Below are 20,152 nucleotides of genomic sequence, written 5' to 3'. Positions count from 1 at the left end.
CTGAACCCCATAGAACACCTGTGGAGAGATCTCACAATGGCAGTTTGGAGAAGGCGCCCTTCACATCTCAGGGACCTGGAGCAGTTTGCCAAAGAAGAATGGTCTAAAATTCCAGCAGAGCATTGTAAGAAACTCATTGATGGTTACCGGAAGCGGTTGTTCGCAGTTATTTTGGCTAAAGGTTGTGCAACCAAGTATTAGGCTAAGGGTGCCAATACTTTTGTCTGGATCATTTTTGGAGTTTTGTGTGAAATGATCAATGATTTGATTTTTGTTTCATTCTCTTTTGTGTTTTTTCATTGCAAGCAAAATAAATGGAGATAATAATACCAAAGAATTTGTGATTGCAATCATTGTCAGGAAGAAACTGAGTATGTGTGTTATATATGTTTTGGTGGGTTTTTAGTTGTTTTTTGTTTTTGTTGATGATTTCCCAACTATATATTTGAGATGTTTTTCTACTGAGTTTAAGCAATGTTTTAAGTGTCGTTTTCTTCAATCCCTAGTGTTCGAAAAAATGTGGTTCCGGGACAAGGACGAGGCTTGTCGTATGTCAGAGACCTAATGGGGAGCGATTCAATGATCTCAGCTGTGAGATACTGGATAAACCCCCAGACCGCGAACAATGTAACACTCACAGTTGTCCTCCAGACTCTGCGTGGAATACAGGTCCTTGGAGCTCGGTATGACCATAAATATATATATATATTATTTTTTATTTACTAATGACAAATGGAATTTTAGCCATCATTTATTTTTATAAGACCAAGGTCTTGTACGATGTAGATTCGATGCTGTTTCTATCTGACCCTTGCACTTAGCGATGCTTTAGCCACGATTGTCAGTTTTCATGTCAATCATAACTTCTTGTCCGCTGTGAAACCAGTTCGGCATGTTTTTCCTTAGAAAAGAACGAGCTTTATTTTTAATTCCTTTGACCGCATCACGTTACGTCAGAACTTGATGCCCAGTCTAACGTCTGTTACATTTTTGTCATCATGCAAAGGACTCCTCAATAGAACGAACATGTAAATTGCACATAAAACAGACACCAAAAGCATTCAAAAATACATGTGATATGTTATTGTGATAAATATTGATTTATTTTTTTTTAGTAGTCATTTTATATGAAGAAATTTATATATTAGCTTTTTTTTATAATTATAGATATTTTTTACTATACAACCATGGTACGTTAAGACTCCTTCATATCAAGGGCATTTTTTTGACTTACTGTATATTAGAATATTTATTTGACAGTGCGTAGAAGAATATTTGTTATATTATCTAGATAAAAGAAGGTTGGTTGTAGTATGTGATATCCAGAAGCAAAAAAAATATTTATCTAAATAAATTAATGTATATGTGTATATATATATATTCTTTCACACAATTCTCAATACTGAAATTGCAAAAAGAAGAAGGAAAGTTCATTGAATCGTGGAATTCACAGCATTGGTATAAATGTCAATGATTTGCAAATGATGAGAAATAGAAACAAAATGTAAAAAACACCTCAATCTGTTAAGTAACGAGTACCAGTGCCACTCGCAAAAATCCCCACACTTACACCCCTTGACAAACAAGATTACTAATGATCATCTAAGGAATGTTCATACACTTGGACAAATCATCAAGATCCTCTGCTGGCAGCACCTTGTGCAATTGCCAGTTGATGATGATGCAGATGTGCTCCATGGGAGACAAGTCCATGGCAGGACATTTAAGCCATGCAGGCTTCTCAAACATGCAATACACCAAAATATCCCAATAACCAAATACAGAGCCAATTTAAAAAGGAGTTTTTATTAATGGAAAATATTTATTAAAAACATAAATGACAAGTTACATACAAATTAAAACCTACATAAAACCCGAAGGTGGGGAAGACAAGCTATGCAACCCAGCATGGACATTAGGTATAATAAATATATATATGGGGAATAGAGTAATTATATAGTATACAGCAAATAAGTCAGTAATGCGGTCACAAACTGGACTTTCCAATAGTAAAATACTATAGCCGCAAAACCAACCAGCCCCCCTAAAACCCGTATAGCAGACCTGTAGTTTCACACCGCTGCTTCCTCAGGGAAGCGTGCGTTGGAGTGAGTGGCGGGGTAGCTGGTTGTGCGATCCACCATTGCTACAGGTCTGCTATACGGGTTTTAGGGGGGCTGGTTGGTTTTGCGGCTATAGTATTTTACTATTGGAAAGTCCAGTTTGTGACCGCATTACTGACATATTTGCTGCATACTATATAATTACTCTGTTCCCCATATATATATTTATTATACCTAATGTCCATGCTGGGTTGCATAGCTTGTCTTCCCCACCTTTGGGTTTTATGTAGGTTTTAATTTGTATGTAACTTGTCATTATGTTTTTAATAAATATTTACCATTAATAAAAAACTCCTTTTTTAAATTGGCTCTGTATTTGGTTATTGGGATATTTTGGTGTATTGCTGTTTTGTATATCCTGATAGGATTAATAAATTGTGGTTAAATCCGGTTAAATCTTCTAATTTTGGGTATATATTCTCAAACATGCAGTCTGGCGATGTCATGATAAAAATGTAATGTTGAACTGTTCGTGTACCTAAAGAACAGAGGGGACTGGATACCCTACATAATGTCACCCCATATCATAATCCTGGGAGTAGGACCGGTGTGACGTTCCCTCGTAAAGGCCATTTCATGATGTTGCCCACATGGTCTCTGCAAATTTGAATAATAGTGCGTAGTCATTCTTTTTTTACTCTAAGTGAATTTAGACCACGTTCCAGCCTAAAGGCCCCGTCACACGTAGCAATATCGCTAGCGAGCATACCCGCCCCCGTCATTTGTGCGTCACGGGCAAATCGCTGCCCGTGGCGTACAATATCGTTAGGAGCCGTCACACGGACTTACCTGCCTAGCGACATCGCTGTGGCCGGCAAACCGCCTCCTTTCTAGGAGTACTGTACAAAAGAGAATTCATCTGTGCAACAAAGGGACGTGTACCTGGAATGCGTTCATTTTAATTTTTTTTTGTGTTTTTGTTTTTTGATTTTTTTTTTTTAAATTTTCATTCTCATTATATTTAGTACGTAGCACATACAATTCCAAATATTACGATATGTGGTATCACTCACAAACGTGTATGAAATATTCTATTGAATATTCATGTTTATAATATTTATTGCATAGAAGGTATCACATTCTACAACAAACTGTCTTTTCATTTTAGGAATTTCTGTTTTTCATTATTTGCTTTTTTCTTCTTATTGTTTTACGATGTGTTGTCTCTTTCTAAACGAGACCTTATAGATTCAATTCTATATGTGTAATTGCCAAACAAGATTGTATTAGATGTTGATTTTCTTATTTGCATTTTTTTATCTTTAGGTATTTTGCAAAAATTACCTTTGGTGCTATATCTCATTTTTATACATATATTATATATATATATATATATATATATATATACCCCCGTATATATAATATATATCTAAATACCGGGTGGTCCAAAAATAGGTGGGCAGTATGTGTAGTAGGGTTATCAAACATGGTGTAAAGTGAAACTGAGTCAGTTGCCCTTAGCAACCAATCACATTCTACTTTTCATTCTTCAGACTCTTTGGTAAATGAAAGGTGGAATCTGAATGGTTGCTAAGGGCAACTGAGTCAGTTTCACTTTACACCATGTTTGATAACCCTATTACACATACTGTCCACCTACTTTTGGACCACCCTGTATATATATATATTATATATACGGGGGTATATATATATATATATATATATATATATACACACACTCATGTATGTGTACGTATGTGTGTATATGTATGTATATATATATATATATATATATAATATATGTATGTATATATATATATATGTGTTTATATATATATGTATATATATGTGTGTGTGTATATATATAATATATATGTATATATACACACACACGTTTATGGAAAAATCATATATACGTAAGCTTTGGGGATTGTACAAATATGTAAAAAATAAATGTACTAATTGCATTTTGTAAATTATATGACCGAGGAGTTCAGTGCCACCTTTGCTGTATATTTCATACTCACAAACTTTATCTGTTTATATATACATGCATCTATAAATATATATTGTGTATATATATATATATATATTTGGTTCTGAGGCACTTTATGAAAAAAGTTACCTGTAATTTATTAAACTCCTATATTAGACATAAAGTTTTAAAAAAAATAAATATTGCACAATTTTCTAATGATATCCCAAAGCAATTCCATTCTCTGATTGTACCTCAGCAGTAAATGTATATAGGCATCAAAGGGAACCTGTCAGCATGTTTTCTGGGTTTACGGAACAGATGATACGTTTGTTGAACAGATCTCATGTACCAGTCAAGAGAAATCTAGCATAGAAAAAATATTCAAATCAGGCTTGACATGCACTGGGGGCGTGTCTGTGAAATCGGACTAGTCCTTCCAAGTGCTTGGACACGCCCCTAGTGCTCTTCCAGCTTTATTTGCATAGGGCTTCTATGCTAGATTTATCATGACTAGTACATTGTTTCTCTACAATGAAAGTATATTTTTTTATAGGGGACAAGCATCTATACAGATGAACAATTACTTCCATATGCTGACAGGGTCCCTTTAAACAGACAGTATTAACATGAAGGTTACTTCTGGTGTATTTAATACAATTTTTGAAGAACTGATTTAGACTAAATAAACTTTTAATAACACGTCTCTTGAAAATCTTTATTGTTTTATTAACAGCATCAGGTTTGCATTGAAATGAACAAATGATATAATGAAAATGGCAATGTAAAGGTATTGAAACGAAAACAGCCAAAATTTGCCTTCTTTCCTATAAATATAAAGCGTTCCATGTGAAATCAAGTTTTATTTGTAATTTTCCCAGGGTTTTAGTGAGTTTGGTCTTAACAGTTCTTTTTCCCTTCCCTTGAAATAAGCAGCTCTGTCTGCCTCTAGCACAGAAGGAACTCACAGCACAATCGAAAGCAGCAATCAGGCGTAAACAGAGGACTGAGTGTAAAAAAAAAATAATGATATATAGGGATCACATCTCACCAAAAGCTTAGCCCTGACAATAGATTTTCTACAAGATCTAAAAGATATAAAAAAATTAAAAATGTTATCTGGATTTGAAAAAGAATTCTCAAGTAGCTTTGTGGAAAGATCAAACTGTTTTTTTTATAACTTTTATCAATTAGGCAGATCATAAAGGGGTCAAAAAAGAGCATATTTCACTCCGGAAGCAAAGAACATCATGTAATACTTCTTTTCTCCTTTGGGGGTGCTGCAAAAGAATTAAACTCACAGTCAGGTTCCCTCACAGATTTTAACTGGTCATTGGGTGTTGTAACAAAACAGCATATTTTTCAGTCATCACAAAGAAGAGAGCTCCATGAAGGGGTTCTTCAGGAATAACACAAGTAAACAAAAAAAGATATAAGGAAATGATAAATATATGGCTAAATACCTTTTAAAAAATATTTTTTTCTTGTTAGGTAATAAGTGTAATACATCAAAATAGTCCCTGTCTTATTGTATTGATGAAAGTCTGTCCCAGAATGTAGGGCAGGTGCCTGTAAGCTTATGCAGTAGACCTCAGTCCCATAGATAGTTTCACAGTATAGGCTATTGGATATTTCCAGGTCACAACAGTCCGTCAACATCACAAAAACTGTGGACAGCAGTATGAGCAGCCTCTTCTTACCTCGGCGCATCTGGTATTTCTAGCATTAGATGAGAGAGACCGGGTGGACAGCAGTGTAAGCAGATTCTTGTTACGTAAGCAGCCATGGTATCTCCAATATTAGGTCAGATAAACATTGTGGACAGCAGCGAGAGCAACTTCTTCTTACCTTATCACCTTTATTATATTCAGTATTACGTCTGATAGACAAAGTGGACAGCAATGTGAGCAGCTTCTTGTTACCTGATCAGCCCTGGTATCTCCAGGATTAGATCAGATAGACATGATGGACAGCAGTTTGAGTAACCTCTTTTTATCTCAGCACACCTGGTATTTTCAGTATTTGATCAGATAGACAGGGAGTACATTAGTGTGAGCGGCCTCATTTTACCATTAGGGTACCGTCACACTGTAGCGACGCTCCAGCGATCCCACCAGCGATCTGACCTGGTCAGGATCGCTGCTGCGTCGCTACATGGTCGCTGGTGAGTTGTCAATCAGGCAGATCTCACCAGTGACCAGCCCCCAGCGACACGTGGAAGCGATGCTGCGCTTGGTAACTAAGGTAAATATCGGGTAACCAAGCGCTTGGTTACCCGATATTTACCTTGGTTACCAGCGCACACCACTTAGTGCTGGCTCCCTGCACTCGTAGCCAGAGTACACATCGGGTTAATAAGCAAACCGCTTTGCTTATTTACCTGATGTGTACTCTGGCTACGTGTGCCTGGAGCAGGGAGCCGGCACTGGCAGCCTGAGAGCGGCTACTTCGCATGGTTACCCGATATTTACCTTGGTTACAGCTTACCGCAGGCTGCCAGACGCCGGCTCCCTGCACATTCAGATTGTTGCTCTCTTGCTGTCAAACACAGCGATGTGTGCTTCACAGCGGGAGAGCAACGTCCAAAAAATGAACCAGCACTGTGTGTAACGAGCAGCGATTTCACAGCAGGGGCCAGATCGCTGCTCAGTGTCACACACAGCGAGATCGCTAATAAGGTCACTGGTGCGTCACAAAAACCGTGACTCAGCAGCGATCTCGCTAGCGATCTCGCTAGCGATCTCGCTATGTGAGAAGTACCCCTTAGTATCTTTAGTATTATATCAGATAGACAGACTGTACAGCAGTGTGATTAGCCTCATTTTACCATTAATATCTGCAATATTAGATCAGATAGACAGCAGTGTGAGTGGCTTTTTCTTCTGCTCCTTCTTTGAGAATTGTTCTTCCACACCCATGGTATTCTTCAGTAATAGTTCAGAAGCAGGGTAGACAGTAGTATCATCTGCATTAGATCAGAAAGACTGGGTGGAAGGCAGTGTAAGCGTCCTATTCTTACTTTGACAGAAGGACCTCGAGTAATAAAAGAGGCAAGCTGGACAGCAGTGTGAGTAGCCTCTACTTATCTCAACACCCTTGGATCTCCAGTATTAGATCAGATAGATATGGTGGACAACAGTGTGAGCAGCCTCTTCTTACCTCAGCACCCATGTTATCTTCAGTATTACAACAGATAGACAGAGTGGACACCAATGTGAGCAGACTCGTCTTATCACAGCACCACTGGTATCTCCAATGTTATATCAGATAAAAATGGTGGACAGTAGTGTGAGCAACATTTTATTACCTCAGCACCCCTGGTATCTCCAGTGTTAGATCAGCAGTGTGAGCTGGCTCTTCTTACCTCAGCCCCCCTGATACCTCCAGTATTAGATTAAATATTCAGGGTGGGCAGCAGTGTGAGCAGCCTCTTCTTTCCTCAGCACTGCTGGTATCTCCAACATTAGATCAGATAGACAAGGTGGACATCAGTGTGAGTGTCCTCTTCCTATTTCAGCACCCCGGGTACCTCTAGTATTAGATCAGATAGAGAGGGTGGACACCAATGTGAGTAGTCCCTTCTTACTTCAGCATCCCTGGTATATACAGTGTAAGGTCAGATAGACAGGGTGGACATCAGTGTAAGCAGCCTCTTCGTACCTTAGCACAACCCTGGTGTCTCCAATATTAAATCAGAAAGACAGGGTGGACAGCAGTGTGAGCAACTTCTTCTTACCTCAGCACCCTTGGTATCTCCAGTGTTAGATCAGCAGTGTGAGCAGCTAGTTTTACCTCAGGACCCATCATAGTTCTAGTATTATATCAGATATACAGCGGGGACAGCAGTGTGAGCAGCCCCTTCTTACCTCGGCACCCCTGGTATCTCCAGTGTTACATCAGAGAGACAACAAATACAGCAGTGTGAGCAGCCTCTTCTTACCTCAGCACCACAGGTATCTCCAGTGTTAGATTAAATAAAGAGGTGAACAGCACTGTGAGTGACCTTTTCTTATTTCAGCACCCCTAGTGTCTCTTGTATTGGATCAGATAGACAGAGCAGACAGCAGTGTGAGCAGTATCTTAAGACTTGAGGTCATTCCCTTATATAGTAAAGGATATTTTTGATAACTTATATATAGTAACTTATAAAGCTTTCCCTCCTTTCTATAGTATATGTCGAATTGATAAGGTATTTGGGAGTCCTAGTAGTGTCAACCCTTAGTAGGTGTGATTTTTGTAGTAGTTTTTGTTGAGTTTTGTTTTTTAATATATATTCTAAAAAAATGTAATTTTATCAATAAGTAGGTATATTCTGTCACAAAAATGAGCAGTCTCTTAACTCAACATCCCTGGGTTCTCCAGTGTTAGGTCAGCTAGACACCATGGACAACAGTGTGAGCAGCCTCTTCATACCTCAGTATCCCTGGGATGCCCAGTGTTAGATAAAATATACATGGTGGACAGCAGTGTGCAAGCCCCTGGTATCCCTAGTATTAGATTAGAAAGACAGGGTAGAAAGCAGTGTGAGCAACCTTGTCTTACCTCAGCACCCCTGGTATCTCCAGTGTTAGATCAGCAGTGTGAACTGCCTCCTCTTACCTCGGCTCTCCTGGTATCTCCAGTGTTAGATCAGATAGACAGGGTGGACAGCAGTGTGAGTGGCCTCTTCTATTTTCAGCACCCCTGGTATCTCCAGTATTAGATCGGATAGACAGGGTGGACAGCAGTGTGAGCAGCTTTTTCTTACCTCAGCACCCCTGGTATCTCCAGTGTTAGATCAGCAGTGTCAGCAGCCTACTTTTACTTCAGGACCCCTCATAGCTCTAGTATTATATCAGATATACATAGGGGACAGCAATGTGAGCAGCCTCTTCTTACCTCAGCTCTCCTGGTATCGCTAGTGTTTGATCAGATAGACAGGGTCGACAGCAGTGTGAGAAGCCTCTTCTTATCTCAGCACCCCTGGTATATCCAGTATTAGATCAGATAGACATGGTGGACATCAGTGTGAGCAGCCCTTTCTTACCTCAGCACCCCTGATAGCGCCAGTGTTAGATTAGCAGTGTGAGCTGCCTCCTCTTCGCTCAGCTCTCCTGGTATCTTCAGTGTTTGATCAGATAGACAGGGTCGACAGCAGTGTGAGTGGCCTATTCTTATCTCAGCAACCCTGGTATCACCAATATTAGATCAGCTAGACAGGGTGGACAGCAGTGTGAGCAGCCTTTTCTTACCTCAGCACCCCTGGTATCTCCAGTGTTAGATCAGCAGTGTGAGCAGCCTACTCTTACCTCAGGACCCCTCATAGCTCTAGTATTATATCAGATATACAGAGGGGACAGCAGTGTGAGCAGCCTCTTCTTCCTCAGCTCTTCTGGTATCTCCAGTATTAGATCAGATAGACAGAGTGGATAGCAGTGTGAGCAGCCTCTTCTTACTGAGCTCTTCTGGTATCTCCAGTATTAGATCAGATAGACAGAGTGGACAGCAGTGTGAGCAGCCTCTTCTTACCACAGCCCCCTGGTATCTCCAGTGTTAGATCAGATAGACAAGGGGGACACCAGTATGAGCAGCCTCTGGAGGTAAGTATAGGGTTTTTTATTTTTATGGAGATGCACATGGGGAATGAGAGGGGTTGTCCAAGAAGTGGACAACCCCTTTAAAATGCATTTAGTAATTGATTCATAATGGCATCTTTCTTTCCTTTTTTTATCTCTAGAAAACACTTGTAACTATTTTTATATTACCCTACGGCAGTATCAAATGAATATTACACTAGTTGCAATTTTTGGTAGAGAAAATAATTATAGAGGAAAATGCTTAGTTGCACGGCTGAATATGTGGAGGACAGGCCACCTTAAGAATGTCTTCATGTTTATACTGAATACACTTGGCTTTATGGTTTACAGATTTAAAGTGGGACATTGTGTATAGAGGATAGTGTCAGCTTAAGCAGCGATATCTGCGTTTTCTCTTTTACAAGCGTGCAGCATAATGGACTTTTTGCAAACCCAGACAAATGAACACTTCCGAGAGCTTGTTTGACTTACGGCAGACACAGTGCATGTTTGCGCAGCTAAATAAACATGTGCCCTTCTTTTTTTTTTTTTTAAGAAACAATGGTAGAGTCTTTGGGAAAATACAACCTTGTAAAATGTTGCATGGAGCAGCTGTAGGGGGGTTTGATTACTTCCAGTATATGACCCTGAAAAGATACAAAGGGGATCTGTACTCTAACAATACATGCACATTCATATCCTGCAAATATTTGAAGCGGGTGAGAGGTTCTATGACAGGTAACGGACCCCCAATGTGTGGACGTTGAATAGGATGATTCCGAATTTCAGGTGCAATAATGCGGAGTTGCATGTTGGTTCTTCTTTTTACATTAGGACGTATTGACAAGTTGCATTCGTTGGCTGCAATTTGGCAAAAAATGATAAAGGACCTTAGCTTCTGAACGTTCCCTTAGTTGTTTGATCTTTAAGGAAAGTGAGAATGGCTTTGTGAACCATGTTGATCTCAAGACTGGGGCCAAGGACAATTTAGGCTAGAGCTCCATGAAGACACTTGATTGACATATTGAGCAACATTAAAGGGGTTGTCCACTACTTTGACATTGATGGCCTATCCTTAGGGGCACTTTGCACACTACGACATTGCAGGTGCGATGTCGGTGGGGTCAAATCGAAAGTGACGCACATCCGGCGTCGCAGTCGATATCGTAGTGTGTAAATCCTTTTTGATACGATTAATGAGCGCAAAAGCGTCGTTATTGTATCATCGGTGTAGGGTCCGGCATTTCCATGAATTGGGAAATACCGATGTTACGATGTTGTTCCTTGTTCCTGCGGCAGCACACATCGCTGTGTGTGAAGCTGCGGGAGCGAGGAACATCTCCGTCCTGCGGCTCACGCCGACTATGCGGAAGGAAGGAGGTGGGCGGGATGTTTACGTCCCGCTCATCTCCGCCCCTCCGCTTCTATTGGCCGCCTGCCGTGTGACGTCGCTATGACGCCGCACGACCCGCCCCCTTAATAAGGAGGCGGTTCGCCGGCCGGAGCGACGTCGCAGGGCAGGTGAGTGCATGTGAAGCTGCCGTATGATAATGTTCGCTACGGCAGCTATCACCATGATATTGCAGCTGCGATGGGGGCGGGGACTATCGCGCACGGCATCGCAGCATTGGCTTGCGATGTCGTAGTGTGGTAATCAATGTCTGATCGACCGAGGTCCGACACACCGCACCCCCGCCAATCAGCTGATGTTGGTCCCAGGAGCTGGCAGCCGAAAATGCTCAGTTCTGGAGATGCTTTGTCTTCTGATAGCGGCCCCGGCCGGGTACTGCACATCCGCCTCCCATTCCAAACAAGTTGCATTCGTTGGCTGCAATTTGGCAAAAAATGATAAAGGACTTTAGCTTCTGAACGTACCCTTAGTTGTTTGATCTTTAAGGAAAGTGAGCATGGCTTTGTGAACCATGTTGATCTCAAGACTGGGGCCAAGGAAAGTTTAGGCTAGCGCTCCATGGAGGCACTTGATTGACCTCTTGAGCAACATTAAAGGGGTTGTCCACTACTTTGACATTGATGGCTTATCCTTAGGATAGGTCATCAATGTCTGATCGGCCGAGGTCCGACACCCCGCACCCCCGCCAATTAGCTGATGTCGGTCCCAGCAGCAGGAGCTGGCAGCTGAAAATGCTCGGTTCTGGAGATGCTTTGTGTTCTGATAGCGGCCCCGGCCAGGTACTGCACATCCGCCTCCCATTCTAATCAAGTTGCATTCGTTGACTGCAATTTGGCAAAAAATGATAAAGGACCTTAGCTTCTGAACATACCCTTAGTTGTTTGATCAGTAAGGAAAGTGAGAATGGCTTTGTGAACCATGTTGATCTCAATACTGTTCACAAAGCCATTCTCACTTTCCTTAAAGATCAAACAACCAAGGGTACATTTAGAAGCTAAGGTCCTTTATCCAATGAAAGTTTAGGCTAGAGCTCCATGGAGACACTTGATTGACCCCTTGAGCAACATTAAAGGGGTTGTCCACTACTTTAAAATTGATGGCCTATCCTTAGGATTGGTCATCAATGTCTGATTGGCCGGGGTCCGACTCGCCGCACCTAGGACACTAATAGGACAACCTACTACTTGGACAACCTCTTCTGATTCCCATATGTTTACCCCAGGTAAAATAATAAAGCCTATATTCACCTCCAGTGCTGTTCCAGCAGTGTCCAAGCAGCTCCAGCTTCTGTTTCCCCGCCTTTGGACCAAACAAGCAATCAACAGGAAGTGAGTGGTCACTTCCTGTTAATTAAAGGGGTTATCCACTACTTTGACATCGATGGCCTATCCTTAGGATAGGTCATCAATGTCTGATCAGCTGGGGTCCGACTTGCCGCACCCCCGCCAATCATCTGACATCGGACCCGGCGGCGGCAGCAGGCAGCCGGAAATGTTCAATTCCGGAGCTGCTACATCTTCTGATAGCAGACGCGACCGGGTACTGCAAATCCACCTCCCACTCTAATCAGTGTGCAGTACCTGGCCGTAGCCACTATCACAAAACGCAGCAGCTCCAGAACTGAGCATTTCCGGCTGACTGCTGCCTCTGCAGGGACTAAGCACAGCTGATTGGCGGGGGTGGCGTGTCGGACCCCCACCGATCAGAAATGGATGCCCTATCCTAAGGATAGATCAAAGTGGAGAAGGAGAAGGGGTTAAACCCGCGCAATCCGCCAGATAAATTCAGAGGAGATGTTGATAATTCAGAACATTCTTTTATTCCATGGGTCTACGCGTTTCAAGGTCTGTGACCTCTTCTTCAGGACCAGTAAATCTGAGTCCAGAATTTATCTGGCGGATTGCGCGGGTTTAACCCCTTCTCCTTCTCCACTTTGATCTGCAAACACGTGGGGCCGCTGCAGCCGCCATTATCTGATGCTATCTATGGTGGTTGTGACCTCTCACAACCTGAATCGGTGAGTGTATTTTGATATATGCTAAACCGTATGTGTAATCTGGTAAAACCCTATCAGCGCTTCTCTTTTCTAGTTTCTATCCTAAGGATAGGCCATTAATGTCAAAGTAGTGGACAACCCCTTTAAAGGGGTTGTCCTAAGTTTTTATCTCTTTAATAAACCATAGAAATGGTAAATTACTGGTCAATATTGGTTCAACCACTGGGACCAACACCGAGAAAAGGGCTCTGTAGAGGCCCGCCTAAATGAAGCAGGGGTTAACTATATGCGCCTCCACTCCATTCATTGTCTATGGGAGTGACAGAGGTAGTTTATTGGGGAAAGACTGACTAGCATGAAGCCCCTAATCCCCGGAAGCAACTGGTGCCTAATAGAAAATCTGTAACATGTCCTCCCATTTACCATTAGCCATATATACCTAAAATTGGGACCCCCAATGATCTCACATTGAGGGCCTTTCTTTGGCACAGGTCATTATTTTAAAATCCCCCCAAAAAGCCCTTAATACAAATGTAATGTCTTAAAGCCAATCTGTCACCAGCTTTGACCATGAAAACTTCATATATTTATAAATAGATCTCTTAGACCTGAGGAGGCTGTTGTACTTACTTTAAAAAACAATGTCAAAATTTGTTGTATAATCCTCAAATTTAAATGAATCCAGTTAGAGGAGGACTCATAAAATGCTTCATTTTAATATTATTATAATATATTATTATTATATTAATATATTATATTTAATATTATTTTAATATAATATTAGGCAGGGAAACTTTAAGAAAGGATTTTATAGCCATGCTTATGTGGATTTTCATTATCTGTACACCAGCCTCATCAGGTCTAAGACATGTACTTAATGGCGAGTGCAATTTGATTGTCAAATCTGATGACAGATCGGCTTTAAGAATAAATCTATAAATATATTATATAGATCTATGAAGCTCTCAATGGACTCGGAGCGTAATAAACGCACCGGATTTTGGAATCTTTCCGCGTAAAGACTTTTTAATTCAAGGACATTTGCAATTCAAAAGAATTCTTAGTGTGTCACCTTCCGGAATACAAAACACATGAGTCAGTGCAGTCGCTTCTCTATTCAGTGTTTATGGCAGAAAATGTATTTATTGCTTCAATGTCGTTATTTAACCTCCAATAAATATTGCAGATTGTGTTCCCTGGTAATAACTCGCGGCATTAAAGGAACACAAAGCATAAACCAAGTGTTATCTTATTATTATGTGTTCATCCATTGAGTATTAGAAAATCTAAATCAAAGGCTGAATGTAAATTATACATTTTCTGTGTGCCGCCATATGGTGCCATTATGTCTTATAGCTATATTTCTATTTTGTATATACTGTAGACCTCATGTTCCTAGCCTTTTTTCATATAGTATTTCAGTATTTGTATGTCCTTAACACTACATTTGGCGTTTGGATTAAGCAAGACATTAGAATACATGGGATGTAAGCTTTGCTATGTACCTATACAGTTGCATTAGGTTGAATGGTGCACTGTACCTTCCATTGATCTCACCTTTATGGTTGATGGAGGCTTTCAAAATTTTAATAGTCTACCTGCCTAGTGGGCATAGCAGCGGATATTCACCCATCAGCTAAGAAGGAGCTGTTCCAGAGGCTCAAAACCCTTCAACTTAGGCTGCTTTCATACATCCGTTTTTTGCCGTCAGGCACAATCCGGCAAAAAACAGATCCGTCGGCGAATCCGTTTTTTCCTCTTTGAATTATATTAGTGCCTGGATGTGCCTGATGCCCATGCATTGCATCTGTCGTGTGCCGGATCCGGCAAAATTTCTGTGTCCAGCTGCCAAAAAGGACGCAGCATGTAACGCTTTTTTGGCTGCGGCAAAAAAACGGACTGCACCGGCGTCATGAACAATGAAAGCCTATGGGCGCCGGATCCGTTGTAATGCGGCAAAAAACGTATTACAGCGACGGATTGCGTTTTTTTTTCTACTGAGCATGCTCAGTAGCACAACGGATCCGTCCAAAAACTGAAGGAACTGATGAAAAAAACTGATGCAACTGATTCATTTTTTTCGACGGATCCATAGCATCAGTTTTTTCGCCGGATTGTGCCTGATGCCAAAAACTGGATGTGTGAAAGCAGCCTTATTGGAATCACTTATTGATGTTGGTCCAAATTAGTACTTACACCTTTCTCTTCTCTGACCTCACAATTAAAGGGGTTGTCCTCTACTTTTAGATTGACTGCCTATCCATAGGATAGGTCATCAATGTCTAATTGGCTGGGAGCCGACATCCCACACCCCCTCCGATCAGCTGGTCTTGGTGAAATGCTCAGTTCCGGAGCTGCCCCGTCAACTGACAGTAGCTGCCACCAGGTACTGTACATCCTCCTCCTATTGATCTGAATGGGAGGCAGATGTGTACTACCCAGCCACGCCTGCTATCAGGGGACACAACAGCTCTGTTCCCAAACTGAGCTTTTCCGGCCTCTGTTGGCACCTAAAACAGCTGATCGGTGGGGTGTTTTGGCCGGGGTCCGACACCCATCAAACATCGATGACCTATCCTAAGGATAGACCATCAATGTTAAAATAGTGGCCAACCTCTTTAAGATGCATGCCAGACCTAAAGAGGTTATCCACTACTGTTTTTATTGTTGGCCTCTCCTCATTATAGCTAAATGATGGGGGAACGACCGGCGTCGGGGACAGCTGGACGTTCTCAAATGCTGCAAGTACACATCAACTCCATCGAAACTATTGTGACCGTGGCCGGCAGTACAGATCCACTCCCTATTCATATGGATCTGCAGCCAATACAGAAATTAAAGAGCTGCTGTGTTCTGAAGACATCCCGTAATGGCTGATCTGCGCACACCCTCTGATCATATATTAATGGCCTATCCTAAGGATAGGCCATCAATATCAAAGTAGTAGTCGACACCTTTAAAACTTCAATGCACTGTGACTGGCTGTTGGATGAACAGCTATTTCTCCCAGTGAAATAATCTCTAAAAGGCATAAAGTTAAGGATAACACATTTCCTCCACCATTTTCACTTTCAGAGTGCTAGGCAGCTGCTTAAAAGAACCCCCGGGCCATATGCATGAGCACTGTGTTCAGTTGGGCGTGCACGTGTTTTGTTTAGGTAGAAGGGAATAAGCCGTTGCTAGAACCCTTTAGTGGTGAAATAATTTTTTTTCACAATAACCATCAAGCAAGGAAGAGTCTGGAGGCCACCAAAGGTGGCCGATCGTAGCGAAATCGATGGGTTTGGCCAATTTTTCCATAGTGTAGATGACACTTTTAGGCAAAAAGACTTATCTATTTATTAAAGTCATATATGTATAGGGTGGGATAGTGAGTCTGCCAACATAAATCTAACGCGTTTAGGCACCTTTAGATAGTCCTTCATTGTAGATCATCGATGGTTCCACTACCTGGAATCACCATGATTGTCCTCCTGAGAAAGATTTATGTTCTTTAGACAGAAAATGTCTGCAAGTAGACATTGTCTTCAAAGGTTTTGGTTTATACATTTCGAGAAGCATTTGGATATTTGTTGGCTTTCTTGTAGAACACACAATTTGTCTGGAATAAAATATACAACATTGCAGAATATTCTTTATTTTACATAATACAAAACATTTTTAGACAGGAGCACCATGTTGAATTTTAACTCCTGATCCTTTTGTTCTCTTAGGACATCAGCCAGAGGTTTTTAGTAGCGATGGGCGGACTTGCAGATACCCGGGATCAGTGGGTCTAACTGGGTTAAAAAAGAAAACCCGGTTCAGGCCAAGGATCTGGCCGGGCACCGGTCCCCATATAAGTCTATGAGGACCAGAATCTGGTGATTAACAATATTGGGTGAAGGGATAGAGGGATAGGAACAAGTGAACTGTACGTACCGAGGCTCCAGGTCGGCTGTAACTGCTCCCGTGGCCGCTCATTTCCTTCCAGGGCCGCTCATTGCCTTCATTGCATATGCACTGCTATCCCCGCCCACCAGCATCTGTGATTGGTTGCAGTAAGGTGGACTCTCAACCTGAGTGTCAGCGTGTCAGCTGGCTGCTTCCAATCACAGATGCGTTGTGCATCTATCGTGGTAAAAAAATAAAATTAATAAAAGTGACACAGTGTCCCCCTGTATTATGATACCCAGCACAGACAAAGCCTACGGCTACAGGCTGCAGCTCCCAGCCATGCGCTTATCTTGGCTGTGTATCAAAATAAGGAGAACCGCATGCGGCTTTTAAAAAAAAATATGTAAATGAATAAAAAATAACAGCGTTCAGTCACTCCCAATTTTGATACCCAGCCAAGATAAAGTCCGGACAGCTGGGGACTGGTATTCTCAGGCCGGGGAGACCCATGCTTATTGGGCCTCCTCCCAGACTAAAAATAGTGGCCTGCAGCTGCCCAAGATTGCTGCATCCATTAGATGCGACAATCCCAGAACATTACCCGGTTCTACCCGATTGCCTTGGTGTGGTGGTAATCGTTTTAATAAGTGGTTAATTGCAGCTCACAGCTGCCACTAAACCTTAGATTAGTAATGGGAGGCGTCTATGAGACCCCCCCATTTCTAATCTGTAAATGAAAAGAAATAAACACAAACACCGAAAACATCCTTTATTTGAAATGAAATACAAAAAAGCCCACCTTCTGTCACTACTTTATTACCCCAAAAACACTCCTGCAGGTCCGACGTAATCCACACGAGGTCCCACAACAATTCCAGCTTTGCTACATCTAAAATCACAACGTGCCATCACTGAACATGACCGCCCTCTGTGGACTTCAGGCAGAGATTGAGCACCGATGAGCGCAGTGGTGACGTCACTTAGGTTAGTTGCGGCCACAGCTGGAGGTTCGCACGGTCCTTCACCTGTGACCGCAGGTAACCTGAACTCAGGTGAAAACTTTTGCATCGGCCCATTTTCCTTGTTTTAAGTACAAAGGACATGCGTTATCGTTAAGTTTATGAATTTTAGAGATTATTTCATTTTCAACTTGCTTACCTGTTCACAAAAACAGTAATTCTGACCAGGGGAACCAAAACTTTTGCATCCCACTGTAGCTGTCTTTAAAGGGATTTTCTCAACATTGCAAGTTATCGCCTATCTATAGAGTAGATGATAACTTGCTGATCACTGGGGGGCCAACAATCGGGACCGCTAATGATCCTGGGAGCAGGATTATAAAGTTCCTCATCTTTAATGCTCCATTCATTATCAAAGGCACCGCTGGCAATAGTCAGGCGCTATATTCGGCTTTCTGCAGCAGTTCCATAGTCAATGAATGGAGCAGAAGCCAAGCATGGGCAAAACCGCTTCATTCAAGACGGGGCTCAGCCGAGCTTCATTCCATTGTTATATTCTCAGGACCAATCCTGGTCCCAGTGATTTGACTCCATTGATAAGAACAATTTTCCCGATGATATAGTCAATAACATGCAATTTTTGTGAAAGACCCCTTTAAGTCTTTGCCCCAGGTGCAATACATAGTGCAGTGGGACGGCATTTACAGTTTTAAATTCTGGCCCCATGGTTATTTGGTATGATTCTTATTTCATCCATGTCTAGAAATATTCACTGTAATTTGCTCTGAAGCTCTATACTGTTCCGCCAGCTGAGCTCACGCGTTTCGCCGCCGTACAATTCAACCTTGCATATACTGACTTGCTATCAATCACCATGTCTGCATTATTTTGTCAGCCATATGATTAGTAATAGCCAGAATGATTACAATTACTTTCCACCCATAGTTTTTTCTCTCTGTTGCAAGTATTTCACGTCAGTCCTGATTGCGGTTACCGCGGCCTCCCACCCCCTCAATAATAAGGCTGAGATGAAATTGTCCCCCGTTGCGGGACTGAATTTATAACAGAAAGCTTTCTCGGCAGAGATAAGAGCTCCATCATCTTCACCCTTGCAATTTTATGACTTGTTTAGATGCTTAAATATGTTTTTTCTAGGCTGTTGGGTTTGTGAGATAAATGCTAATTTGTCAGAAGAATATCATGTGTGACAAATCAATGGGAAAGAATCTGTGTAAGAAAGAGACAACTGTCTATAGGAACGATAACGTTGTAAGAGAATTAATAAGTTCTTTCACTCCTAGAAGAATAAGTGATGTAGGATTTAAAGGAACATGGCAGTGCAGGACCTGCAGAGCATAAGAAAAGGAAACACTCACTAGTGTCTTTAGATTACCACTGTCATGCACTACCCCCGAGGTCCTGCACCGCCCCCGAGGCCCTGCACCGCCCCTGAGGTCCTGCACTGTCATGCACTGCCCCGAAGTCCTGCACCGCCCCCGAGGTTCTGCACTGTCCTGCACCTCCCTCGAGGTCCTGCACCTCCCTCGAGGTCCTGCACCTCCCTCGAGGTCCTGCACCTCCCTCGAGGTCCTGCACCTGCCTCGAGGTCCTGCACCTCCCTCGAGGTTCTGCACTGTCATACACCGCTCCCGAGGTCCTGCACCAGGGAAAAAATAAAGGGGAGATTTTTCCTGTTTCTATAAAGGGTTTATCACCTATATTATGGGTGGGTAATAAATGTTAGCCCACCATAGGGTTAAAACTAATGGAACTTCAGCAGATCACTAAAATGAAGGTAACAAGTTTCACATTCCTCCTCAACACCATGGGTGAGGAATAGTAGGCATGCTCACCCTTTGTCCCCTGCTGTGCTCCTGAGTGTTGACATAAGGGGTGCTTCACACACAGCGAGCTCGCTGCCGAGATCGCTGCTGAGTCACGCTTTTTGTGACGCAGCAGTGACCTCATTAGCGATCTCGCTGTGTGTGACAATGAGCAGCGATCTGGCCCCTGCTGCGAGATCGCTGCTCGTTACACACAGCCCTGGTTCGTTTTCTTCAAAGCCGCTCTCCTGCTGTGACACACAGATCGCTGTGTGTGACAGCAAGAGAGCGACAAATGAAGCGAGCAGGGAGCAGGAGCCGGCGTCTGACAGCTGAGGTAAGGGTACCTTCACACTTAGCGATGCAGCAGCGATCCGACCAGCGATCTGACCTGGTCAGGATCGCTGCTGCATCGCTACATGGTCGCTGGTGAGCTGTCAAACAGGCAGATCTCACCAGCGACCAGTGAACAGCCCCCAGCCAGCAGCGACGTG

General features: G+C 42.3%; 1 protein-coding gene across 1 annotated transcript in view; it reads left to right on the top strand.

Moving 5' to 3' along the window:
* ADAMTS9 (ADAM metallopeptidase with thrombospondin type 1 motif 9) overlaps positions 1 to 20,152 on the top strand; it is a 361,962-nt gene that overhangs the window by 232,306 nt on the left and 109,504 nt on the right. Inside the window, exon 28 of the mRNA XM_075321378.1 lies at positions 507 to 683. Coding sequence (XP_075177493.1) covers positions 507 to 683 — 177 coding nt within the window. The remainder of the gene's footprint in view (positions 1 to 506; positions 684 to 20,152) is intronic.

Source organism: Anomaloglossus baeobatrachus, chromosome 8, assembly GCF_048569485.1.
Source record: "Anomaloglossus baeobatrachus isolate aAnoBae1 chromosome 8, aAnoBae1.hap1, whole genome shotgun sequence".
NCBI lineage: Eukaryota > Metazoa > Chordata > Amphibia > Anura > Aromobatidae > Anomaloglossus > Anomaloglossus baeobatrachus.
This window is presented reverse-complemented; position numbering and strand designations above follow the sequence as displayed.